The sequence below is a fragment of the Aulonocara stuartgranti genome (assembly GCF_965226115.1).
Source record: "Aulonocara stuartgranti genome assembly, chromosome: 15".
Taxonomy (NCBI): Eukaryota; Metazoa; Chordata; class Actinopteri; order Cichliformes; family Cichlidae; genus Aulonocara; species Aulonocara stuartgranti.
Window position 1 is genome coordinate 29,954,644 of NC_138951.1, and position 26,873 is coordinate 29,981,516.

Below are 26,873 nucleotides of genomic sequence, written 5' to 3' on the forward strand. Positions count from 1 at the left end.
TATATCTGGTTGCAGCACTTAGCTGGTTACAGACTTGGTCGAAGGACAAAAATACTCTCACAAACACACAGCCAAACAAGAGCTAACAATTCACAGCGGTCACAAGTATTTAGCAAACAAAAAACGATGTGTATGTGTTTGTATGTGTGTTTGTGAGTGTGCGGAGAGGAATCTGCAAGCACACGCGCGCACGTGCACGCACACCGGGTGCTGCTCTTTTAAATCCACCTGTTCACAGCTCTTCCCTGCGCGCTCCGCTCGCTTCTGCTGATAGGTCTGTCAGGGTGAGAGCAGCGTTTATTGCCGCCTGTGTGCTGTGCACTGTGGCAGGGCTCTTCTCTAACAGCAGCTCAGCGCAGAGGCCGCAGCAGCAGGGCTCCTCCTGCCGCCGCTGAATGGATTACCTACTTATTCACCTTCCCCGAGTGGCTCTGCGTGGACACCTCCTCGTCTCGGCGCCTTTCTGTGATTTCTATGCTCACCGGGACTGCGACCACTGATCATGCACTGATTTGCGAGCAGCTCTGACTTCGGAGTCGCCTCGCTGCTGCTGGTGCTGCTGGGTGGACGCACAGCTGATCAGCCGGAGAGGGGCTTTCTGCAACAAATTGTTGCAAACATTGTGAGGGGCGAAGTCATGGTGCCAGCACCGCCTCGGCTTTCTATGGCACTGTGAGAACTTTCTTTTCATACACCCCTTGCCCCTCTTTCTTCTTCCCCCTTGCCTGTCTTTTGTTTTAGATGTTTGGCTGCAGGATCGTGCTTCCTCGGGAAATTATCCACGTTTCCCTTTTCAATTATGTTCACGTTTGCTGCCTTCTGCTACATGCTGTCTCTGGTCCTCTGTGTGTCCCTGATTTTCTTCGCAATATGGCATGTAAGTACCTTACACTGGGTATCACTGGATGTTTTTTTTTTTTTTTGGGGGGGGCTCTTCTTACTCGTTGTTGATGGCAAGGTGTGTGAGTGTATACTGAACTCGCAGGTGTACGTAACAGTGCTAGTTGGCTTTAGCTTTAGTTTACAATGTGAATTTAAAAATTTCCAGACTTTACACATCCCCAGCGACCCAGTTTCACACACACAGAAAGTGCCTGCATCCCTGTGCAGCATCCTCCAGATCAATTAAGCACACTTCCCTTCCAGATCAATTAGGGAATCTTGTAGAACGTTATCTCTCTCTCTTCTCATCTTCCTGCTCTCTTCATATCCTTTTAATCAAGCATCGGATCAGCTACACACCAGTGCCAATATGGCTGACTGCATTGTGATATTTGAATAATCTTATTAGTTGCTCCCTGAGCAACATGTAGGGCCTTGTATAAAGACAGATTTGGGTCAGGTCTTCCAGCCTTTTGCCCCGGGTCTGTCTTTTACATAGACCTGATGCACTTGGGGTGACTGATCCTCTGGCAATTCCAGCTAATAGTTGGTGTGTCTGTCTGTCAGACAATGACCCATGTGTCAGCAGAAATAAAGAGTCCTAGACAGTAAGGGTACAGACACACGTAGTAGCACAATTAAAACTAAGTGATCATGCTGAAAACACCTTTATGATTCCTCACAAATGAAGTGTACTCCCCCGTTTGAAGTAGATGTCATGGTGGCAGAAACAGGAGCCAAGTGAAACAAAGCAAATGTATGTGATGTAGGATGTCATGATATACATGCAAAAGAAAAAAAAAGGGTTCTATCGCTTTTATAGAATGCTTTCATCAGAGATATTGTTTAAAGCAAAAACAGAATTGTGTGACATTTTAGGTATTTAAACAAAGTTTTTAAAGGATCATAATGGACAGAAATGTACTCTCGTATCCTTCCTACATAGTGCATTTCATACTGGGCGAGGTACCCAGGCTTTGCCTGAATATCCACCAGGTCACCAGCGAACCACTTAGATGTTGGCTTATGGTTGGACTGCAATTTGGCAGTTTTTACAGCACTTCAATTGTTCCACATTTTGTCATGTTACAAACGTATTTCAAAACTGGTTAAATATTTACATACATGTTATATTTAGGGGGCTTTAACAAGAATTTCAAAGAAACGTTATTACTTTTTCATAATGGGGTATTATGACATATCATTCAGCTGAAATTATAATTTAACTATGCCTTAGGAACACATGATCTCAGTAAAGACAGAAAAGACTAACACCGATGTAGCAACCAGACCCCATAGTGTGTCAGTTAGTGAAATTCAGTTTCTTCCGGTGAAGTAAATAAGTTCATTTTCTTTCAGCTTTGAAGTAAACAACTAAAGCATCTACCAATGTCAGTTTTTTCTACCAATAGGTTATTGCTGAGTGACATTCAGTGCCCTCCATAATGCTTTGGTCAAAGACACAAGTTTTGTAGTTTTGCCTCTGTCCACAGCAACAGTGGACTGTAAATCAACTATCAATATGTCTTTGAAATGCAGGCTGTCAGTTTTGATTAAGCGGGTTTTACAACGTAATGCATGAACAGTTTCAGAGATGCAGCCATTTTTTTAATGAGCAGAACCCAAATTTCACAGGCTCAAAACTGATGAGAGGCTAATATAAACATAAAGATTAAATGTAAAGACTTTGATACTCAGATGAAAAAAAACTTGCTGTCAAAGTCTCCCTGAAGTCTAGAAACCACGGACGTCACCAAAATGTGATGTTTCTTCGTCTTTACATTGGAGGGTTACCTACACACCTGTCAGCTCCTGGGTGATGTGCAGCACACAAACTGCTTTATATGTGACTTCAAAGAACTAAGATATTTCTAGTTTTTCTTGTGTATAGATCGGGAGTGTCAAACATATGGCCCCAGCGGCAAGAATTGGCCCAATAAAGACACCAGTCCGGTTCACTTGATGGCTTTGGAAAATGTGAACTGTATTTTCACGAATTTTGTAACTTTTCTGAATGATTGAAAACCATAGTAATTAACTAATTGATAAAAAATAAATGACAGAAAAGTTCCTTCTTTTTTACCATCCAATACAGAAATTTCTGAAAAAGGTGAAAGATATAGATGTCTGATATACTAGACCATAGATGTCTTCATTTACTTCAGCATTTCTTTGTCTTGTAGAAAAACTGACATGTGATATTTGATATTGCATTTCATTTTACATTGAGACATTTCAGGGATGTGAGGGTTCTCAGTCATCCAGGTCATGGTAATCTAAGGAGCTTGGAAAGAAAAGCAACTGGACTTCTTTAAGTTTCTTGAAGATGTTTCTCCTCTCATCCGAGAAGCTTCTTCAGTTCTAAGACCAAATGGTGGAGAGTCCCGGGTATTTAAACCTAGTGGGAGTTGTCCCTTGGGAGGCCTCCAAAAGTTGATCCTGTTCATCCGGACGTAGCGTTTTGTGGGAGAAATGTTTCGTCACTCATCCAAGTGACTTCTTCAGTCTCAGGTGACTACAGGTTTCCCCAATCTTATAAACAGTACATTTTTGAGAATTTGCATAATTAAAATTAAAGAACTGACCATTGTTCCTCCACTGGGCTGGTTTCAGTCATTATGCAAATGTACTGTTTATAAGATTGGGGAAAACTGCAGTCAGCTGAGACTGAAGAAGTCACTTGGGTGAGTGACGAAACGTTTCTCGCACAAAACGCTACGTCCAGATGAACGGAATCAACTTTTGGAGATTTACTTACCTGGATGATTGAGCATGCATCAAGACGTCCCTTGGGAGGGTTGTTGACTTCGGTAGTGGGCCTCAAACTATCATGTGACTTATTGAGATCACCTGATGCAAGATGTGAGTGGGCGTTAAGGCGTCTGGGAAGGGATCTCAAAACTGGATTATAGATGGTAGACAGTTGGAGTCGAAAGCCACCGCCTTTGTTCAAAGATGGTCGTTCACAGTGGACATAGATGGCTTCTTTCACTCCTCTTTCAAACCATCTCTGCCCAAAATGTGAACATTGGCATCCTCAAAAGAGTGACCTTTGTCCTTTAGATGCAGATGGTCAGCTGAGTCTTGTCCTGTCCAGGGGGCTCTTCTATGTTGTGCCATGCATTTATGAAGTTGCTGTTTGGTCTGTCCAATGTAGAGGTCTGAGAATTCCTACCTGCACTGTACAGCATACACTATGTTGTTAAGTTTGCGTTTGGTAGTTTTGTCTTTGGGATGAACCAGTTTTTGTCTGAGTGTGTGGCTGGGTCTGAAGTACACTGGGATCTTGTGCTTGGAGAGGACTCCTGATTTCTCTGACAAATCTGCTACATAAGGGATGACAATATTGTTCTGTTTGTCTGTAGTTGGTGTCTGACCTTCTTTTCTGTGCATCTTTGCTGATTTCATGAAGGCCCAATTACGATGATCACATGTTCTTTTCTTAGAGCTTTCTTTACATGTGTGTTCCCTCTTTTTCCCTTCTGGCTTAGAGGGAACATTTTCTGCCCATTGTTGTAGGGTCCTGATTACTTCAAGTTTGTGTTCCAGAGGGTGGTGGGAGTCAAAGAGGAGATACTGGCCCGAGTGCGTGCAGGCTTCCTGTAAACTCCAGTGTTGAAGTTTCCATTCTCCTCAACAGTCCAAATATTCGCTGGTGAACTTTATGTTTCTATCCACTGAGTGTATGTGAGCAGTGAAGGCTTCTACTTCTTGGGTTTTGATATTGACCCAAGTGTCATCTTTAAAAGAGCCAAGAGCTTTACTTTCCACTTTCTTCATGTTCCTACAAGGCTGGCTACTATACGTGACCCTGGGGAGCCCATGGCACATCCATGTTTTTGCCTGCAGAAACCCTTATTATAAAGCTCTCTAAAGCTATATGCATATGCAACTGCAGAGCTGTCACTTTCTGCCACGCCACAAAAACACATCATTAGTACTTAGAAACATTAAAAAGGTCTACAGAGGGACACGATCCACAACACATCCTTCAGTGTGTTGCCTGCGATGTAAATTCTGCACCAGTGAAAAGAAAGATCACAATTCAACATTTGCGTTCAGCAATAATAATCCAGTCGAAGCCTGCCTTATTGTGCATTCTGCTTAAGGAGGCAGAAACAGTGTGGAGATGCCTCCTCCAATAATTCCCCATTCACATTGCCATACAGACTTGCAGGATAATAAGCTGGGGCTCCATACTGTGAGGAAACATAATTAGGAAAAGGCTGTGCAGTGTGGGGAGTTGCTGAGCCAAAGCTGCATGTTAACACCAGCCACCTGCCAAAATGCTAGGGAAATTTGGCTCAAACTCTTCCTTCACTTCTATCAATCATTTTGGCAGGTGGCCATCTCTCAGTCTGTCTTTGTTTTTCAAGTTCTCATCTGGTTTCAAAGACAAAAGAGAAAAAAAAATACTGAACCCTGGTGCCACAGTTGCTGCTTGGCCAAAAGGTTAGTTTTTAAAGCCCCGAGCAGCAGTGCATTGTTAAAAAGAGCAAGCATGCTGAGTCAAACTACCCAGGGTCAAATCAGGCTATAAATAAAACAAGCTAGTGTAAATGAACAGATAAAGACAGAGGCTGTGAAGCAGCCCATACATAAAGTACAATGAAAAGGGAAATAAAATAAGAAGTGAAACACTACAGACTCTGTCAACAGATAACACAAGTGATACACAGCAAATCCTGCATGTCCAAATTAAATCTGTCAGATTTGATTTCAACACTATTAAAGTGTCTATATGGGTCCACACCAGAGAGTGTTAATTTAACTCTTTTTGGAGAGTTGGTACGTTAACTCTGATTTAGTGTTAAACACCAAATCTGTCTGGAGTTGATAATTTAACACTTACTAATGCTAACTAGGTGTTAAGAGTTTATATATTAACTCTCAAAGAGTATTTTAGTTTAACTATGTAAGAGTTATCTTCTAATTAATTCTAAAAAGCCGGAATTTTACTGTTCTGAACTTCAAGAAATTTCTTTTGTAAATAAACATTTACTAAAAAGACACAATGATTTTTGAAAAACATTTATTCTGAACTGTGCACCAAAATTTCAAAACATTTTCTGAAAGATGACAATGTACATGTTCTCACTTTCATTAGAATTTTGTTTATCAAAAGGTCTGACATAGGTGAGCTGGTAAATGCAAATAACAGCATTCTCATCACTTTTTTCTTCAATACAATATGCATGTCCTTTATTCATCACTTTGTGGAACTTCAACGCACTTCTGCTCTCCCCCATATTCCATCTTCACAAGCATATGCTATGTGGAGATTGAATAAAAATTAGTTGACACTAATTAATGGCACAAGTAATCCAGTAATCAATTGCAGCACAGTTAAAAAAAAAAAAAAAAAAAAAAAGCAATCCTCTTTGAGCCATTACTTGTGTAAAGTATTTTCCCAAAAGACAAGGACACAGGCAACAGGTAATACTGAACTAAATGTAAAACCTCAACCTTTTTAATTTTTACCTAAACCGTGTGCACAAAACTCTGGAGGGATCTAAATGTTAACGTAGAACCCAGTCAGGACATCTGCTACTGCTGTTTGCTCGTTTTTTTGTTTTTATGGGAGATCATTTTCAGGCTTCAAGTAGCACCATTATACCAAAATTTCACATTCTAGACATTGTTTTAGGTGTATTTGACCAAAAATTTGACTGAAAATTCACATGCAAGCTTTTTTTCAAGGCTGTGGTATTTGCCTGCAAACAATACCTTTCAGCTAGCTAAAACAGAATATTATGCTATCACCGAGCAACATGGCTAATGCCTTTCACACAGCTTTGTCTCAACTCTAAAGAGCCACAGAAGTAAAAGCTAATAATAATAATCGAAACAATCTTTGAAAAAATGACTTACCAAGCATGGCAAACAACTCAAATATGTAGAGCAAAATGTTCAGAAACGGTTTCACTTCAGCTTTGATTGGAGCCTATGGTGCCGGGGGCGGAGTCTGTGAATTTACTCTATTGGTGTCATCGCCCCTGTAGGAGTTCAGAGTTAAGAGGTCAAGAGTTAATGTTTCCATTGTAACACCTCCAGATTTGACATAGAAACACTCATTTTTAACACTCGATTTTAACTACTATCATTTTACACCTCAGAGTTACATTAAAAGAATGTGACTCTACTTAGAGTAAAATTAACTCTACTTTTGCAAGAAGACTACTAACACAAAAACATTTAACACTTTTGAATTTGCTGTGTAGAAGTAGACAGAAGTCGGTGACAAATAGCTGCACACAGATGGACTTCTGTCATTAATTGGCCAGTAAAGTCAGAGCTAATTAGTTATATCTACTCTAGTCATTCACAGGTGCTGATAAGTGCTCTTCCATTCACTCTCATTTATATTCATACTAAGTTACTCTGTAACATCTGTGTAAGTAAAAAAAAAAAAAAAGACAAAAAAAGACATGATGGCTATCTTTGGAATATCTATTATTATTAGTCACCTTCGTCTCCATGGCCATCTGTGGACTCACCGTTCGCTAAATTAAAGAGGTAATGAAGAAGGAACAGGTCCTGCCTGTGCAAAATTCTATTAAAACCGGTGTGAGACAAAGACACATATTGTTGACAGGTTTGTTAGATCACTGTTCCATTAATCAGACTGTATAAGTGCTTCATTGATTGGAGGTAACTCTATGAAATCACCCAATAACTGCACTGAAATACAAGAGCACTTAGAGCATGCAACTCCCCCCCCCCCCCAGAGTATGTTTTTTTTTTTTTAATTATATTTTTATTACGATATGATGAAGTCAGCCTGTGATGTTGACATTGTGACATTGACTAAATAAAAAAAAAGTGATACAGCTCTCTCCATGCTCTTTAATGCATTTCTCAATTTTGTTTCTTGAATGTCTTTTAAAACTTTGACTTTGGGCGCTAACAATGGATGTCAAAGGTCGATCGCTTAGCCAACCTAGGTACTCATGTCCCCCAAGGGCTAGTATAAAGTTATGCAGCTTGAAGACAATCCATAAAAAAAATGTTGGTAGTATAAAGTTTTTCTGATTTTTACATTCGGTGAAAACAAGTTGAAAATGATATCTCGAAAACTTTGGACGCTAGACTGCTAACAAACTGACAAACAAACCCCTCCCATGGGGGGGGGTGTAACTGTAATGCAAATCGTGTCGGGTTCGTAGCCGAGAACTAGCTTTACTGTGTTGTCTGGGTCAACTTTGCTAGTGAGAGACAAAGAGGCTCCAATGGAACTTATTGTTTTGGAGGAAAACACGAAAAAAGTGTACAGTCGACTCTTAATAGCCTACAACTGGGCTCCTCAGGCACTCTTTTAGGCTGCAGTGGTTATTATTATATCCTACAACTGGGCTCCTGCAATGTCCCATTGCAGTTATCTACTTTCTTTGATGCTATTTTGCACCTATTCTCCAGCCAGTAGTACTTTTGTGTCTTTGGCAGTTGTTTTCTCATCTTTAACGGAGTATTTACCCTTTTTTTTTTTCACCTCCTCTATGTCACATGTCTTTCTCATTGTTGGACTGAGATGAAGAAATGTTAAATGTTACCATACATGTCCTATGGCCTCCTTAAAGAAGTGCTAAAGTTAAGCTGTTAACCAAGAGGTGATGAGTTTTATCCCACATGTGGGAGCTTTGATTTGCTTTTGTTCAGTTTAGTTTCATTTTGCTTGATGTTGTAAGTGTAAAAGCATGTTACCTGATCAGTCACAGTTTTTCAATGTATTTCAAGCTGGATCCTCAGTTTGGATGTTTCTTTTCTTAAACTTTGAGCTACCTTGCATGTGTTGACGCTCACACAGGTTTAATTATGTAATTTTAGTTAAATGTAATTATTAATTAAATACAATCATTCCCACAATTTTTTACTCCTGTTTGAAGGCTATGGCACATTTAATAAGAGTCAGAAACACACACTCAAAAAAATGCATTTGTCTATTTGGAATAACATATTTTTCTACTGATAATAAGTAGATTCCATTATTCTTGTTGCTGTGGGGCATAATGACATTTAGAACTGCTCACATCAAACCGCAATCAAACTGTTTCTCACATAAAATGTAACTCCACAGTTACCTATGGGAGCACTCACTGAAGTGATTATGAAGCCATTTTAATTAAAATACAAGGTGAACTGCAAGCTCCACTCTGCTTGAGCGACTCTCCTCCCATGTAACAGCAGCCCCTAATGAGTCATTAAAGCCTGAAACAGGCCAGGCGCTCCCTTGGTGCACCTTTGATAGATGGGAAAGCCCTGTGGTGCAGATATGATGGAGAGGTTACCCGGCAGTATTGCAAAGGTTGGAATGTCAAACTAACATCATTTTCCCCTCTCACTTAGGGTTTCTACTAAATTACAGCAGTTTAGTTTATTTGTGTGTGTAGCTGTCGAAGCACCAGGGACCCACCAGAGGCTCATAGTTTACTGTTTGCAGTAATTTCATTCATTTTGTCAACACTTTTTTGACAGAAGTACCCTTTATAACAATTTAACTGTAGTTGTATGGTAGCATAATTAGTGGAAAAATTAAAATGTTAGTAGGCATGATCATCAGTAATAAAAACATACTTCAGGATGTCAAGTAGAAGGGGGGAGTAGATACACATAATCAGTTTTCCATGACCTGGCATGGCCTGTAAATTTGTTGACTAGCTTTCCCTTAATGTAAGAGGCACAACAAAAATATATGTTGCAACTCTGTAAAACATCTATAAAATAATTGGGGTTTTTTTATTATACACTTCGTTGATAAAAAATAGAGGCCCTATTAGATTTAAAATTAAATATAAGCACAAAAATGGCCTCCATGTTTTAAGCTGTTTTCAGTCTAGTGCCAGCTAAAGCTAACCCCGTTCTGGTTAAGTAAGTATGTAACATTGATTTATAAAGCACAGTTAAACACAGCTTTCATTGTCCAAGTGCTGTAGAATGTTTACATATTTACACACAGTTATGTAAATACATTTAAAAAGTAATAAGTATAAGTAGAGAATACAGAATTAAGACATAATGACAAAACCAGAGGACAGCAGAGGATAAACAAAGCTACAGATATAACGATAAAGAGAGATTGGTGGGCTGGAAAGGCCAGAGAGTAAAGGCAAGCATTGAGCCTAGACTAAAAGCAGAGGTCTCTGGTGGTCCAATAGCAGCACATGCTTATGTCAAGTCGTAGCTAATTCTGCACCCACGGAGCAGCGACTGCAAAGGCTCTGACACAATTTTGTTTGAAAATGTAAGAGATTTTTGCAAGTGGATCTGAGAGACCTGAGCACTACAGTACGACGAAGTTTAGAGCAGCCAGCCTTTCTTTGTGTTATCTGGCTCAACAAAACCTGAAACCCAGATGGAGAGAACCGATATCACTATGGTGGTTATCAACTTTCTCTGATAAGCCAGGCTTTCTGCTCCAGACTCTGTGTACGCACATAAACATAGAGGGGTTTCACAAGTCATATAATTCTTCTTCTTGAATAAAGCTTACTCTAGTCAGAGGCATTCAATTCAATTCAATTCATTTATATAGCGCCGAATCACAACAAAAGTCGCCTCAAGGCGCTTCATAGATACAGAGAAAAAACCAACAATCATATGACCCCCTATGAGCAAGCACTTTGGCAACAGTGGGAAGGAAAAAATCCCTTTTAACAGGAAGAAACCTCCGGCAGAACCAGGCTCAGGGAGGGGCAGCCATCTGCTGCGACCGGTTGGGGTGAGAGAAGGAAGACAGGATAAAAGACATGCTGTGGAAGAGAGAGGTTAATAACAGATAAGATTCAATGCAGAGAGGTCTATTAATACATAGTGAATGAGAAAGGTGACTGGAAAGGAAAAACTCAATGCATCATGGGAATCCCCCGGCAGCCTACGTCTATTGCAGCATAACTAAGGGAGGATTCAGGGTCACCTGGTCCAGCCCTAACTATATGCTTTAGCAAAAAGGAAAGTTTTAAGCCTAATATTGAAAGTAGAGATAGTGTCTGTCTCCCGAATCCAAACTGGAAGCTAGTTCTACAGAAGAGGGGCCTGAAAACTGAAGGCTCTCCTCCAATTCTACTTTTAAATACTCTAGGAACAACAAGTAGGCCTGCAGAGCGAGAGCAAAGTGCTCTAATAGGGTGATATGGTATTACAAGGTCATTAAGATAAGAGGGGACTGATTATTTAAGACAGTGTATGTGAGGAGCAGGATTTTGAATTCAATTCTGGATTTAACAGGAAGCCAGTGAAGGGAAGCCAAAACAGGAGAAATATGCTCTCTCTTTCTAGTCCCTGTCAGTACTCTTGCTGCAGCATTTTGGATTAGCTGAAGGCTTTTCAGTGAGTTTTTTGGACATCCTGATAATAATGAATTACAGTAGTCCAGCCTGGAAGTAATAAATGCATGAACTAGTTTTTCAGCATCACTCTGAGACAGGATATTTCTAATTTTAGAGATGTTGCGCAAATGGAAGAACGCAGTCTTACATATTTGTTTAATATGTGCGTTGAAGGACATATCCTGGTCAAAAATGACTCCAAGGTTCCTCACAGTGTTACTGGAGGCCAAGGTAATGCCATCCAGAGTAAGAATCTGGTTAGATACCATATTTCTAAGCTTTTCAGGGCCGAGTACAATAACCTCAGTTTTATCTGAATTAAGAAGCAGAAAGTTAGCGGCCATCCAGCTCTTTGTCTTTAAGACATTCCTGCAGTTTAACTAATTGGTGTGTGTTATCTGGATTCATGGATAGATAGAGCTGGGTGTCATCTGCATAGCAGTGAAAATGTATGCTATGTCTTCTAATGATGTTGCCTTGGGGAAGCATGTATAATGTAAACAGAATTGGTCCTAGCACTGAACCCTGTGGAACTCCATAATTAACCTCAGTGTGTGAAGAGGACTCTCCATTTACATGCACAAATTGGAGTCTATTAGATAGATATGATACAAACCACTGCAGTGCAGTACCTGTAATACCTACAGCATGTTCTAATCTCTCTAATAGGATATTATGGTCAACAGTATTGAATGCTGCACTAAGGTGTAGCAGGACATGCACAGAGATGAGTCCACTGTCAGAGGCCATAAGAAGATCATTTGTAACCTTCACTAAAGCTGTTTCTGTGCTGTGATGAGCTCTGAAACCTGACTGAAACTCTTCAAATAAGCCATTCATCTGCAGATGATCAGTTAGCTGTTTGACAACTACTCTTTCAAGGATTCTTGATATGAAAGGAAGGTTGGAGATTGGCCTATAATTAGCTAAGACTGCTGGGTCTAGAGATGGCTTTTTGAGTAAAGGTTTAACTACAGCCAGCTTGAAGGCCTGTGGTACATACAGTGGGGCAAAAAAGTATTTAGTCAGCCACCGATTGTGCAAGTTCCCCCACCTAAAATGATGACAGAGGTCAGTAATTTGCACTTCAACTGTGAGAGACAGAATGTGAAAAAAAAAATCCATGAATCCACATGGTAGGATTTGTAAAGAATTTATTCGTAAATCAGGGTGGAAAATAAGTATTTGGTCAATAACAAAAATACAACTCAATACTTTGTAACATAACCTTTGTTGGCAATAACAGAGGTCAAACGTTTACTATAGGTCTTTACCAGGTTTGCACACACAGTAGCTGGTATTTTGGCCCATTCCTCCATGCAGATCTTCTCGAGAGCAATGATGTTTTGGGGCTGTCGCCAAGCAACACGGACTTTCAACTCCCGCCACAGATTTTCTATGGGGTTGAGGTCTGGAGACTGGCTAGGCCTCTCCAGGACTTTCAAATGCTTCTTACGGAGCCACTCCTTTGTTGCCCGGGCGGTGTGTTTTGGATCATTGTCATGTTGGAAGACCCAGCCTCGTTTCATCTTCAAAATTCTCACTGATGGAAGGAGGTTTTGGCTCAAAATCTCACGATACATGACCCCATTCATTCTGTCCTTAACACAGATCAGTCGTCCTGTCCCCTTGGCAGAAAAACAGCCCCATAGCATGATGTTTCCACCCCCATGCTTCACAGTAGGTATGGTGTTCTTGGGATGCAACTCAGTATTCTTCTTCCTCCAAACACGACGAGTTGAGTTTATACCAAAAAGTTCTACTTTGGTTTCATCTGACCACATGACATTCTCCCAATCCTCTGCTGTATCATCCATGTGCTCTCTGGCAAACTTCAGACGGGCCTGGACATGCACTGGCTTCAGCAGCGGAACACGTCTGGCACTGCGGGATTTGATTCCCTGCCGTTGTAGTGTGTTACTGATGGTGACCTTTGTTACTTTGGTCCCAGCTCTCTGCAGGTCATTCACCAGGTCCCCCCGTGTGGTTCTGGGATCTTTGCTCACTGTTCTCATGATCATTTTGACCCCACGGGATGAGATCTTGCGTGGAGCCCCAGATCGAGGGAGATTATCAGTGGTCTTGTATGTCTTCCATTTTCTGATGATTGCTCCCACAGTTGATTTTTTTCACACCAAGCTGCTTGCCTATTGTAGATTCACTCTTCCCAGTCTGGTGCAGGTCTACAATACTTTTCCTGGTGTCCTTCGAAAGCTCTTTGGTCTTGGCCATGGTGGAGTTTGGAGTCTGACTGTTTGCGGCTGTGGACAGGTGTCTTTTATACAGATGATGAGTTCAAACAGGTGCCATTCATACAGGTAACGAGTGGGGGACAGAAAAGCTTCTTACAGAGGACGTTACAGGTCTGTGAGAGCCAGAGATTTTCCTTGTTTGAGGTGACCAAATACTTATTCGTAAATTAGGGTGGAAAATAAATTCTTTACAAATCCTACCATGTGGATTCATGGATTTTTTTTTTCACATTCTGTCTCTCACAGTTGAAGTGTACCTCTGGTGCAAATTACTGACCTCTGTCATCATTTTAAGTGGGGGAACTTGCACAATCGGTGGCTGACTAAATACTTTTTTGCCCCACTGTAACCGATTATTAGAGATAGGTTGATCATATTTAAGATCGAAGAATTAATTAATGGCAGGACTTCTTTGAGCAGTTTTGTAGGAATGGGTTCTAAAAGACACGATGGTTTGGAGGAAGTAATTATTGAAGTTCACTCAGAAAGATCAATTGGAGAAAAAGAGTCTAACTTAACATCAATGGTACTAAGAGTAGCTGTAGATAATACATCTGTGGGATGATTATTGGTAATTTTTCTCTAATGATAAAAATTTTATTTGTGAAGAAGTTCATGAAGTCATTACTAGTTAACATTAAAGGGATGGTTGGCTCAAAACAGCTCTGACTTTTTGTCAGCCTGGCTACAGTGCTGAAGAGAAACCTGGGGTTGTTCTTATTTTCTTCAATCAGTGATGAATAGTAAGATGTTCTGGCTTTGCGGAGGGCTTTCTTATAAAGCAGCAAACTATTTCTCCAGGTTAAATGATGATCCTCTAAATTTGTGACATGCCATTTCCTCTCCACATTACGAGTCATTTGCTTTAGGGTACGTGTTTGAGAATTATACCACGGAGTCAGGTACTTCTGATTAGAGACCTTAGTTTTCACCGGAGCTTCAGTATCCAGAGTCGTACGTAGTGAGGAGGTGAAATTATTAACAAGATAATCGACCTCTGTTGGGGTAGCGTTCAGGTAGCTGCTCTGCTCTGTGTTGGTACAGGGCGTTGTCAGAGAATGATTATGATGATTCTAAATTGATAAAGAACACAAAAAAAGACAGTTGCAAAAAGAAAGATTCATGCTGCACAATATTCCTGGTAATTTAGGGTAATCCAACAAACAGTTTGTTTCATTTAGCATTTTTACTAAGGTAGAGCTTAATAATTTGCACATACAAAACATATTCCCCCAGCAGAGAATTAAAACATGCTGTAAAAAAAAAAATTAAAAAAAAAATCAATGAAAACAACGGGTTTCCAGATTATTTTAAATCGAGACTTGGAACATAACCTGCTCCAGCTAGGTACAGTGTTTTTGTATATAGTAAATAGTATATACTATGATTGCTCCATTCCTTGCTTTATTTCTTTTTTTTCTTTTCTAAGTTGCTTTGTCTTTATCTTGTAAAAAGAGTAACTTGACCTGGAAAGCTCTGTACAAGAATTCCAATGTGCATAGACTGTTGGCAAATAAAAAAATCTTGAATCTTACTGTATGTGTTTGGCTAATTTAAAAGCAAGCTCGACATAGCTCGCCAAGCCATTAATCTTACTTCATAGTACACACCCCTGGGAGCTGAATGTAAACATAGAACACAGGCAATATAAGAACCTTAAAAACAAGCAGTAAAATCTTTACTGGTCTTAACCATCCAAATGTTTTTTTTCTGAACATAGGCTACTACCTTTTTTTTCCTGTTATAAATTTGAGTAAATGTCCCTATTGCCAGTCTTGGCACACAGTGCCGGCAATAAGTCGGACTCGTGATGGGCTCCGCCAGGGCTGCCCTTTGTCTCCGGTTCTGTTCATAATTTTTATGGACAGGATTTCTAGGCGCAGCCAAGTGGCGGAGGGCTTTCGCTTTGGTGGCCTCAGAATCTCATCTCTGATTTTTGCAGATGATTTGGTTCTGTTGGCTTCATCGGGTGAGGGCCTCCAGCTCGCACTGGAGCGGTTCGCAGCCGAGTGTGAAGCAGCGGGAATGAGGATCAGTACCTCCAAATCTGAGGCCATGGTTCTCAGCCGGAAAAGGGTGGAGTGCCCACTCCGGGTCGGGGATGAGTTCCTGCCCCAAGTGGAGGAGTTCAAGTATCTCGGGGTCTTGTTCGCGAGTGATGGGAGAAGGGAGCCGGAGATCGACAGACGGATTGGGGCTGCAGCTGCAGTAATGCGGACGCTGCACCGGTCCGTCGTGGTGAAGAGGGAGCTGAGTGTAAAAGCGAAGCTCTCAATTTACCGGTCGATCTACGTCCCTACCCTCACCTATGGCCACGAGCTGTGGGTAGTGACCGAAAGAATGAGATCGCGGATACAAGCGGCAGAAATGAGCTTCCTCCGAAGGGTGGCTGGCCTCTCCCTTAGAGATAGGGTGAGAAGTTCGGCCATCCGGGAGGGGCTCAGAGTAGAGCAGCTGCTGCTCCACATCGAAAGGAGCCAGCTGAGGTGGTTCGGGCATCTGACAAGGATGCCCCCTGGGCGCCTCCTGGGTGAGGTGTTCCAGGCATGTCCCACCGGGAGGAGGCCCCGGGGCAGACCCAGGACACGCTGGAGAGATTATATCTCTCGGCTGGCCTGGGAACGCCTTGGTATTCCCCCGGATAAGCTGGAGGAGGTGGCTGGGGAGAGGGAGGTCTGGGCCTCTTTGCTTAGGCTGCTGCCCCCGCGACCCGGCCCCGGACAAAGCGGATGAAAATGGATGGATGGATGGAATTTGAGTAAATTATAAATCTTGTCCCACTGAAAGAAATGAGAGTGATCTGTAATTTTCAGCATAGGTTCACTTCCACTGTGAGACACAGAATGTAAAGTGTAAAATGTAAAGAAGTCCAGGATATCGCATTGTAATTTATTTGTATATTGGTGCAGAAAATAAGTATTTGGTCAATAACAAAAGTTCAGCTCAATGCTTTGTAATGTAACCTTGGTTGGCAATGACAGAGGTCAGATGTTTCCTGTAGGTCTTTGCCAGGTTTGAACACATTGTAGCTGGTATTTTGGCCCATTCTTCCATGCAGATCTGCTCAAGAGCTGATGTTTTGGGGCTGTCGGACTTTCAACTCCCTCCACAGATTCTCTGTTGGATTGAGGTCTGGCTAGGCCACTCTAGAACCTTGAAATGCTCTTTACGTAGCCACTCTTTCGTTGGCCAGGTGGTGTGTTTGGGATCATTGTCATGCTGGAAGATCCAGCAACATTTCATCTTCAATGCTCTCACTGATGGAAGGAGGTTTTTGCCCAAAATCTCACGATACATGGCCCCACTCATCCTTTCCTTAATATGGATCAGTTGTCCTGTCCCCTTTGCAGAAAAGCAGCCCCAAAACATGTTTCCACTTCCATGCTTCACAGTGAGTATGATGTTCTTGGGCTGCAACTCAGCATTCTTCCCCCTCCAAACATGGTGAGTGACGTTTATACCAAAGACTTTGACTATTTTGGTCTCATCTGACAATCCTCCTCTGAATCATCCAGTTGGTCTCTGGCAAACTTTAGATGGGCCAGGACATGTACTGGCTTAAGCAGGGGGACGTTTCGAGTGCTGCAGGATTTAAATCCATGACCATGTAGTGTGTTACTAATAGTAAAATTGTTATTGTGGTCTCAGCTCTCTTTAGGTCACTGGCCAGTTCCGCCCGTGTAGTTCTGGGCTGTTTCCTCACCGTTCTCAAGATCATTTGTACCCCACGAGGTGACATCTTGCATGGAGCCCCAGGTCAAGGGAGATTTTCTGTGGTTTTGTATTTATTCCATTTTCTCATAATTGCTTGCCTATAGGAGATTGGATCATCTCAGTCTTGTGTACAATCTTGCCCATGGTGTCCTTAGACTGCTCTCTGGTCTTGGCCATGGCGGAGTTTGGAGTCTGACTGTCTGAAGGTGTGGACAGGTGTATTTTATACAGATGAGTTCATACAGATGTCATTAATACAGGTAACGAGTGGAAGATAGAGCTTCTTAAAGAAGTAGTAACAGTTCTGTGAGGGCCAGAATTCTTGCTTGTTTGTAGGCGCTAAATACTTATTTTCTGCACCAGTCTACAAATAAATTCTTTAAAATCTTGGATTTCTTTTTTTACATTCTGTCTCTCACAGTTGAAGTGAACCTAGACTAAAAATTACAGACCTCTCATCTTTTTCAGTGGGACAACTTGCACAATCAGTGGCTACCAAATACTTTTTTGCCCCACTGGGTGATTCCAAAGCAAACCACGATGAAGCTGACTGTCATAGACTTAACGCTGCACAGTTGAATATTTAAGGGTGTCCTCCTGTAGGTCAACGCACCCCTGGCAGTGATGGAGGAATGTGTTTATTTCTATAACCCATTATACTTTTCACACTTAGCCTTCTGATAGCCTTTTTTTTTTTTTTTTTTTTTTAAAACTGCCTCACACAAAGAGAATACTTGTTGAAGAAAAAGGTGACACTACAGAGTTTCATGCACACTTCAGGATGGATTTGGAGGGGAGCAGATCAGCTAACAGTGCGCTTTTACCGCTGCACTGGATTACACTGAGATTTTGACAAGTACAGGGCATTCACAGGTTTAACAGGTGTTGCGTGAATAATTGTTCACACTGAAGAGCCACAATACACCCTCATCTGTGACTGTCCCTATGGTGTTCAACTGATGGAGCAAAACAATTAGCTTTTGGGGGAAGCTGCAGGAAGGAGAGAGTAGCTAATGGTGTTGGACAGAGTAGAAATGAAATGCACCGAGAAGAGAGGGTTTGTTTTACTTTCTCTGGATTAAATTGTGGGAAATTAGATTTTCAAGTGACAGGTTTATCTGTAGACACAGATGTTTTAATGTAGAGGGAAAAAAAGTGGAAATGATATCTGGCCAACTTTGGTTCTCCATGAAGCCCAAGCTTGTTCTACTGATCTGTAATACCCCTTGTCACGTGGCCGGGTGGCCGGTACTGAACAGGACTCAGGTGCAGAAACCCAGAGCGGAGACAGCAGATGATGCAACAATTTATTAGGTTTAAGTGCAAGAGAAAAACGTGGCAAAGACAAAAAACAGCGAGACGTGGAGTCTTGGTGCGGCGTGGCCTGGGGAACGTGGCTATGGCGAGGGAATGAGGCCTGAGATGCGGAACGGAGCTGAGTGGGGAACAGTCACACTGAAGGAAGAGGATATAGGAGTTAGGTAGGTAGTGAAGGCAGCTCTGCAGTGGCCAGTTGTAAGAGCAGCAATTCTTACTTGCAGTTAGGGACCTGGAGTGTTGAGAGGGGGGTGATGAAGATCCAGGGGAGGCTGAGTGGCGTGGAAAAGCTGGCCTGAGATCCGGGGCTTCAGATGGAGTGTGATGGCAGGAGGGCAGGCAGGTGAGGCACAGAGAGATTTCCAGAATGATTACTAGGTATCCTGAGTCCAGAGGTGGAGTGTGAGCCAAGGTGGATACAGCAACTGTAGCACAAGAGAGTTGTGTTAACAGGATGAATCACAGCAAGAACTTAACGTATACGGCCTGTTACCAACATGTGTTGATGACGAACTGGCAGTGAATGAACATCAACGTGTGGTTTAAATCCCTCTGGCTTGATTGCCTGCAATAGGCTCCAGGTGTGCGGGAGCTGGAGTTGGCCCTGCCCAGGGGCGGATCCCAGGTCAGTTCAGGAGCCTTATGGAAATTCCAGCCACCCACCGCAGACCATGACACCCCTGACATGTACGTCACACGTTTGCTGGAGGATGCATTGGTAAAATCTTTTGAGGAAAGGGCCATAACACCACCGGAAGATTAATGGAAGGGGGATGAGGCAAAGTCTAATGAAGGATATAGGATATATAATGAAATACACAATGAAGGACTGACAAAGAAGATGAGGCCAGTCAAACACAAAAGCCCAATTCAGCTGCTGGTCAGGTGACTGGGGCAAAATTAATCTAAGACATGAAAAGAAAGGAAAATGGCAGATGCAAAGCAGTGAGCAGGTAGCAATGCAGATCAAAAGGAAACAAGGTTAATAAAATGAAAGTTCTTTGTTGAAAAGATTGAGTGTCCTATAGTGAGGGGGTGGGGGAGAGGGCTATCAAGCTCTACTAGAAGACAAGTGTGACAGCACTGGAGACAAAATGCAGAAATAGATCATTATTTCCCTCTTGAGACAAAATAGACAAATTCAGCCACAGTAAGTAAAGCGTTTTGTTATACGGCTGACACTTGACATTCACATTAACTTCCAATAGATAAGTTGTCTTAATCAGAAGCACGCTCTTTTGGCTGTTCCGCTCTTGACAAGCGGTTCCCACAGCAAATACTTGGATAGTTTTTTTGTTTGTCATCATATTTGACTCTGTGTAATGGCTTACGAAGGTGTGAAATGGTGAATTGTAGTATTAACAAAGACGTAAACTTGCAAACTCCGAACAATGAACAATTTGTCACATTTGCATTAGATCATGCAAATTTGACTTACCTGCTTGAGGGCCGGTGTCCCTGCAGGTTTTAAACGTGTTCTTGAACCAACACAGCTGATTTAAATGGCTAAATTAGCTCCTCAACATGTCCTGAAGTTCTCCAGAGGCCTGGTAACAAACTAATCATGTGATTCAGGTGTGTTGACCCAAGGTGAGATCTAAAACCTGCAGGACACCGTAATCTGTGCATGTTAGCTACTCAAATAACATGGAGGAAGCTGAATGAAAAAGCTACTGGAATTAGTCATTTGCTAGATGTCAAGCAGCTTTTTTTCTGTGTGATTAGGAATGCAGTGTAGGCATGGTGTTTCTTTAAAACATTTTTATGACTTGGAAGGCTTCTAACTTTGAGGAAAAATATCTTGAACAAATTGTTAATTAGAGTGATTTTTTATTTTTTGATTCATTGAGCACCAAAGAGCCTGGCAAGCTTGAATTGCTGAACCAGCAAGTGTTCATAAAGTACTCACGATTTAAACAGTAGTTCCACAATGGATTTTTGAATGGACAGCTCTATGGACAGCAGTCTTACCTAGGATGCCAATAATTAATTTTAAGACAGGGGAAACAAAAAGGCTCCATGCCAGAGAGTGAAGTAGACTGAGGGTATGGCTGAGTAGTCCAAAAAATAAAAAAAATTATGCCCTACTTTCCTCCACTTCACTTTATAACATTTACATTGTTCGAACTATGAAGGAAGATTTAGCAAAAGGGCAGAGAATCCAGCCACATTTACTCCTTAACAATGTCATGGCAGAGGCCACTACAGTATTTAGAAGATGTACTGCAAGATGTGCGTTTTATTGTGCACAAAGGTTTGGGAAGAGAATATTCGACTACAAATTGCCCTACAATTAGTCAAAAAAAATGGCATGTCGTATTTTGCACCTAATATGATTGTATTGCATTGAGTGGAAGAGATGTTAGCAGAACGAGTTTTGCATAGATGGATGGCTTAAAGCTGTGACTGCAGTGCCAAACCTGACAAAAAAAAAGTCAACAGTAATTTCGGATAATCCTAAAAGCTGGCAATAACTTACCACAGTGGACATTACTAATACAAATTAAAATGCAGAGAACCTGAAACACAACAATTAAAAAGTTAGTTAATATCACCTGTTACGTTCCCCTGAGGGGTCTAGGCGGTGAGGGGGAAGTAACAAAAAGTGTCCAGGTCAGAAAAAGGAGTCAAGGAGGCATAAAGGTTAAATTACAGAGTTTCTATTAATACTAACTAAAAGAGACGGACAAGCCACTATTACCGTTTAAAGAAACAAACAAAACTCAAGCATTAGTCAATAAAGTACAAAGTAAGCCAAAAAGAGTGCAGCTCTCTAGCTGAAAACCACACTAATGGCACTCTTGTACAGAGCTCACCTGTCCCTGGGCTTAAATACTTTTAATTACTGACGAGAGTCAGCTGCACAAAAGACAAAAGGTGGCAGCTAAGGCAGGAGAGATGGTCGAACACGCCCACACAGACAACTTCAGGAGGCGGCCCTGCTAGGGCCGTAACACACCCATAATTATGACTTATAGAGCTTGCATAAATATATTGTAAAAAGACTGGTTCTTGAATTAGCACTTTTCTACTCTGAGCACTTTATACAACTTGTTACACTCCAGTGGATGTATCAGGGAGCAACATGGGGTTAGTATCTTGTCCAAGGATATTTGGCATGCAGACTGGAGCAGACGGGGATTGAACCACCAACCTTCCGATTAGGCGGTGCCCTCCTCTCTTACGCTACAACCACCCTTCAAACTGTTCATGGTCTTTTTATGAACTGATTCAGATGCAGATTACATTACAGGTTACTGTTTTATTACATATTATATTTTGAACATCGTGAAAACATCTTAAAATTTGCCTCAATTTGGAAGCTATTGGCATTCACTATGACCTTTCTCAACTGCTGAGCTCATCATCCAAATGATTACAGGTTGTGTACATTTCACTTAGAGTTTAGCACAGGCTCCAGTAAATTGGACAAATGAGGATTTTTTTCATGTTTAATGTGCCTTGGCACAACATCACACTGAAAAACTGCATAGGATGATACCATTGATTGTAATCTTAATGAAGCAAACAGTCAGCATGGTTTTCAGGCATCAGGAACCTAAGGCTAATAGAGGTTGTGTTCAGTATATAGCTGGGCTGCTCAGAATCGATCTGTCTGTTCATTAACCCCTGCTGGCTCCTCATCCATCATCCTGACTCCACTGTGTCTGTTGTTCCACTACACAGTGCCTGCTTTGGAGGATTTCAGGGGTGATCCTCGCCCTGCCTCCTTTTTCATTCCATGTCCTTTCTTTTTGGTTTTATTGGCACTTCTCTATTTAAAAAAATTTAGGTAGTCGGTAGTGTGAGGTTTTAAAAGTGTGCAATTTTAACAGTAGACTTTCTTCTTTCATTGTTTTTCTTTGTTACTCATTTGCTGTGTCAGTGATGATGTTACAGGAGCCTGGTGGCAATTTCACACAACCCACAGTACACGTCCCATGACATTATGAAAGTCTTATATGTAGTCTTGATTAGCGATGATCAGGTTTCCACAGTTTTTTGACTGTTTCCTTAAACGATCCTCTGGAGAGACTGCTTTAAACATCAAAGGAATCATCATCTCTTTGTGGGTATGTTTAGTTTGTGAATATTTCTCTGGGCAAAGTGATCACAGTTGACAAGGTAAAGTCTCTGAGGGCTTGTTGACTTGTACTGATTTTTCTTTCATGAAAAAGGAAAAAAAATCACTGCTGTGCATACTGTAATGTGTAACAGGTATTTAATTTCTTAATGTGTTTATTTTTAAAACTCAGCTCACTTATTCTTCAGATCACAGGGTTGCACAGCAAGTATGTTTTTGGAGGGGACTACCAAAAGGAGCCTTACTGCTGACAAGTTGTAACTGGTACTCATAATTTTCATGTTATATTTCCACTGAATTAAAAAAAGAATTAACAGGTACATACAGTGGGGCAAAAAAGTATTTAGTCAGCCACCGATTGTGCAAGTTCCCCCACCTAAAATGATAACAGAGGTCAGTAATTTGCACCAGAGGTACACTTCAACTGTGAGAGACAGAATGTGAAAAAAAAATCCATGAATCCACATGGTAGGATTTGTAAAGAATTTATTCGTAAATCAGGGTGGAAAATAAGTATTTGGTCAATAACAAAAATACAACTCAATACTTTGTAACATAACCTTTGTTGGCAATAACAGAGGTCAAACGTTTACTATAGGTCTTTACCAGGTTTGCACACACAGTAGCTGGTATTTTGGCCCATTCCTCCATGCAGATCTTCTCGAGAGCAGTGATGTTTTGGGGCTGTCGCCGAGCAACACGGACTTTCAACTCCCGCCACAGATTTTCTATGGGGTTGAGGTCTGGAGACTGGCTAGGCCACTCCAGGACTTTCAAATGCTTCTTACAGAGCCACTCCTTTGTTGCCCGGGCGGTGTGTTTTGGATCATTGTCATGTTGGAAGACCCAGCCTCGTTTCATCTTCAAAGTTCTCACTGATGGAAGGAGGTTTTGGCTCAAAATCTCACGATACATGGCCCCATTCATTCTGTCCTTAACACGGATCAGTCGTCTTGTCCCCTTGGCAGAAAAACAGCCCCATAGCATGATGTTTCCACCCCCATGCTTCACAGTAGGTATGGTGTTCTTGGGATGCAACTCAGTATTCTTCTTCCTCCAAACACGACGAGTTGAGTTTATACCAAAAAGTTCTACGTTGGTGTCATCTGACCACATGACATTCTCCCAATCCTCTGCTGTATCATCCATGTGCTCTCTGGCAAACTTCAGACGGGCCTGGACATGCACTGGCTTCAGCAGCGGTACACGTCTGGCACTGCGGGATTTGATTCCCTGCCGTTGTAGTGTGTTACTGATGGTGACCTTTGTTACTTTGGTCCCAGCTCTCTGCAGGTCATTCACCAGGTCCCCCCGTGTGGTTCTGGGATCTTTGCTCACCGTTCTCATGATCATTTTGACCCCACGGGATGAGATCTTGCGTGGAGCCCCAGATCGAGGGAGATTATCAGTGGTCTTGTATGTCTTCCATTTTCTGATGATTGCTCCCACAGTTGATTTTTTCACACCAAGCTGCTTGCCTATTGTAGATTCACTCTTCCCAGTCTGGTGCAGGTCTACAATACTTTTCCTGGTGTCCTTCGAAAGCTCTTTGGCCTTGGCCATGGCGGAGTTTGGAGTCTGACTGTTTGAGGCTGTGGACAGGTGTCTTTTATACAGATGATGAGTTCAAACAGGTGCCATTCATACAGGTGGGGGACAGAAAAGCTTCTTACAGAAGACGTTACAGGTCTGTGAGAGCCAGAGATTTTCCTTGTTTGAGGTGACCAAATACTTATTTTCCACCCTGATTTACGAATAAATTCTTTACAAATCCTACCATGTGAATTCATGGATTTTTTTTCACATTCTGTCTCTCACAGTTGAAGTGTACCTCTGGTGCAAATTACTGACCTCTGTCATCATTTTAAGTGGGGGAACTTGCACAATCGGTGGCTGACTAAATACTTTTTTGCCCCACTGTATTGGACAGCTGAGGCCAACACTACCCATACTGCTGAGCTTACCTCATACCTGTATTGGTACTCTTACGTTAAAGAAAGAAAAATCCACAATGGTCACTGAAATAACTGCTAAAAGTTAGCTAATGAAAATCAGACATTGCTTTTGAATTGTGGTTCAATAGAATTAAAATTATAGTACCCTTAACTTAATATTTCTTTTGCTGTCTGTCAGTGTGACTTCTGCACATGTCGTCAGATTTCCTGGCCTACTCCTTATGAGTAAACTGCTCTAGCTGTTTCAGGTTTAAAAGGTGCTTTCTCCAGACTACATGTTTCATGTTATAGTCAGATTTAGATCAGAGCTCATAGAAAAGAATTTAACCAACAATTTTGCCCATGTGCGTGTAAGGGGTTGTAAAATGATATTAAAAAAATAAAATGGAAAAGCCTGAAAGTAATCTCACAGGGAGAGCTTGCATAAACGCGGACCTAGCTCATATATAATATGAGGGCGAAAGGAGTGAAGTTTGGACATCAGTTTGGAAAGTCTGAAGTGGTGGTATGATGTACGTAGCCTACAAACATTAGTTGTATTGATAATGAGTTTTTAAGTTTTTTGCTTCTGTTTTGCTTTTTTGTTTTAGGTTTTAGTAGTTTTTTTTTAGTCTTTATAGTATTACGGTAGTAGCAGCATTGATTTTGAGGAAAACGACAACCAGAAATTATGCTAGCGTGAGTGTGCTGGCCTCACACTCAGAAGTTTTCTTGTTTCATGGAGCACAGAAAAGGAAATTGAGGTACTAAGGTGTTGTTGGCCAATGTGCAACCTAAACCTTATCACTATGACTTTTGTAACCCTATACAGATTCATCAATACAGAACAATACAACAATACAGAACGCATAGAAAAAGCATAATAGGTCAATTTTAGACACAAGTTTTTTAATGTTGTGTACTGACATGTAATTTTCAAAAGGATTTGCAGCCCTGTATTGAATGGCATGGTACAATTTGTTTAGTAAACCTGCCTCTCAGGTATATGCTTCTTTGGTGGCCTCTGCTTTATGGGTGTGACACAATAAAAAACCTTTGCAGTAGTGGCTCAATAACAGCCTGTAAGGCCAAGAAAGCAAGTGTTGCTGGAATCAGTGTTGCCATGGTAATATGAACCCTGCGAGTGGCAAAAAGATATTATTATTACAATTTCAATGAGCCTGCAATTACGTCAGATTCCTTGAACTATTCAAATAGTGTGGCCACACATGTGGTTTAATGTAAACAAATGGATACAATATATGTTTCATAACTATCACACGTGCAGTTCGTTTGCTTTTGGCACCTTGTAGAAAGTCCTGACAAGTGAACTGTGCATAAATAACAACACGCTGGTAGAAATGGTTAAAAAGGAAAAACTCAATTTCATTTGATCTCTTCAAAGTAAGGTGTGGTCGAGTGCAAATATGAGGCCACAGGGCATCAACAAAACTGACTTTTCCAGCTGTCTTGCCATGCCAAGGTGTTCAGTTCAGATACCGGCCCACTGGCTCAAGTGGTAGAAACTGTAACACACTGAGAGTTCAAAGTACCTAAAGTGTTATTCTGCAGGTGGGGAAAGCCCTATGTTTTGGTGCATCAGGGCAGTCGCACAAAATAGCTAACTTAATGAGCTTAATAAGTCACTTAATAGGTTCTATTAAGACATTTTTAATTTATTTTCTCTGTGGACAGGGTGTGGTCACCTGACCTGTGCTGGTTCTGAGGTTTATTTCTCTTTGCAGATTTAGCAACTATTTTCTAAAATGCACAGTGTTACATGATGTAGCAAGCCTGCTACTAAACTACTGCTACTGCTATTAAAGTACATCATAACTTTAAATTCAAAGTGATGGCTCCTACCAAAGTCTTCTAGAAGCACGTCCTGTTAGTTAGCAGCCATATTGATATCCTTCCGGTAACTTTTTTTGGACAGTTACTAAACTAAACTTTCATAACAATTGTTAATCGAACATAAATGACTGCATGACTGAACTTTGGATGCATGATAACTTTATTGAAAGTTCAGCAGTGAGAAGAAGAAAAAACAGGATGTGCACTGTATGGGTTGTCAGCAAAATTGATACTCAGATATTAATTAATAGTAAAAATCAACAATACTAAATTAAGATAATCATTTGCTATGGTATTGATAGCAACAGTGCCCTGTTTGCCTCCTCTTGCTGATAACTTTACACAGCAATGCGATGAAGAAAGCAAGGCCCACTGATCTTCCTCTCTCTAAGAGCTAAAGTACTTAGCATTCATAACAGTTTAGGCGAAATTTCAGAGGTCAGTAAAGCTACTGAAACAGTTATCATAAATGTTGACCTATCCAGCATGCACTACAAGCAATTACCCGAAAGCC

The 26,873-nt window shown here is 41.3% G+C and overlaps 1 protein-coding gene and 1 long non-coding RNA gene across 4 annotated transcripts in view; one reads left to right on the plus strand and one right to left on the minus strand.

Annotated features, from left to right (window-relative positions):
• The window catches only part of cnih3 (cornichon family AMPA receptor auxiliary protein 3), a 145,400-nt gene continuing 118,527 nt past the window's right edge, over window positions 1-26,873 (plus strand). For 2 of the 3 annotated variants that reach the window (XM_082505401.1, XM_082505402.1), the window contains exon 1: window positions 1-877. In XM_082505401.1, the coding sequence (XP_082361527.1) occupies window positions 800-877 (78 nt within the window). In that variant the 5' untranslated portion in view covers window positions 1-799. The remainder of the gene's footprint in view (window positions 878-26,873) is intronic. The other variant, XM_082505403.1, reaches the window with a different exon arrangement.
• LOC309689170 lies at window positions 18,464-19,035 on the minus strand. The gene is made up of 3 exons (XR_014271290.1): window positions 18,985-19,035; window positions 18,706-18,912; window positions 18,464-18,625 (listed from the first exon to the last, which is right to left on the minus strand). It is a non-coding gene; the product is annotated as an uncharacterized lncRNA (long non-coding RNA).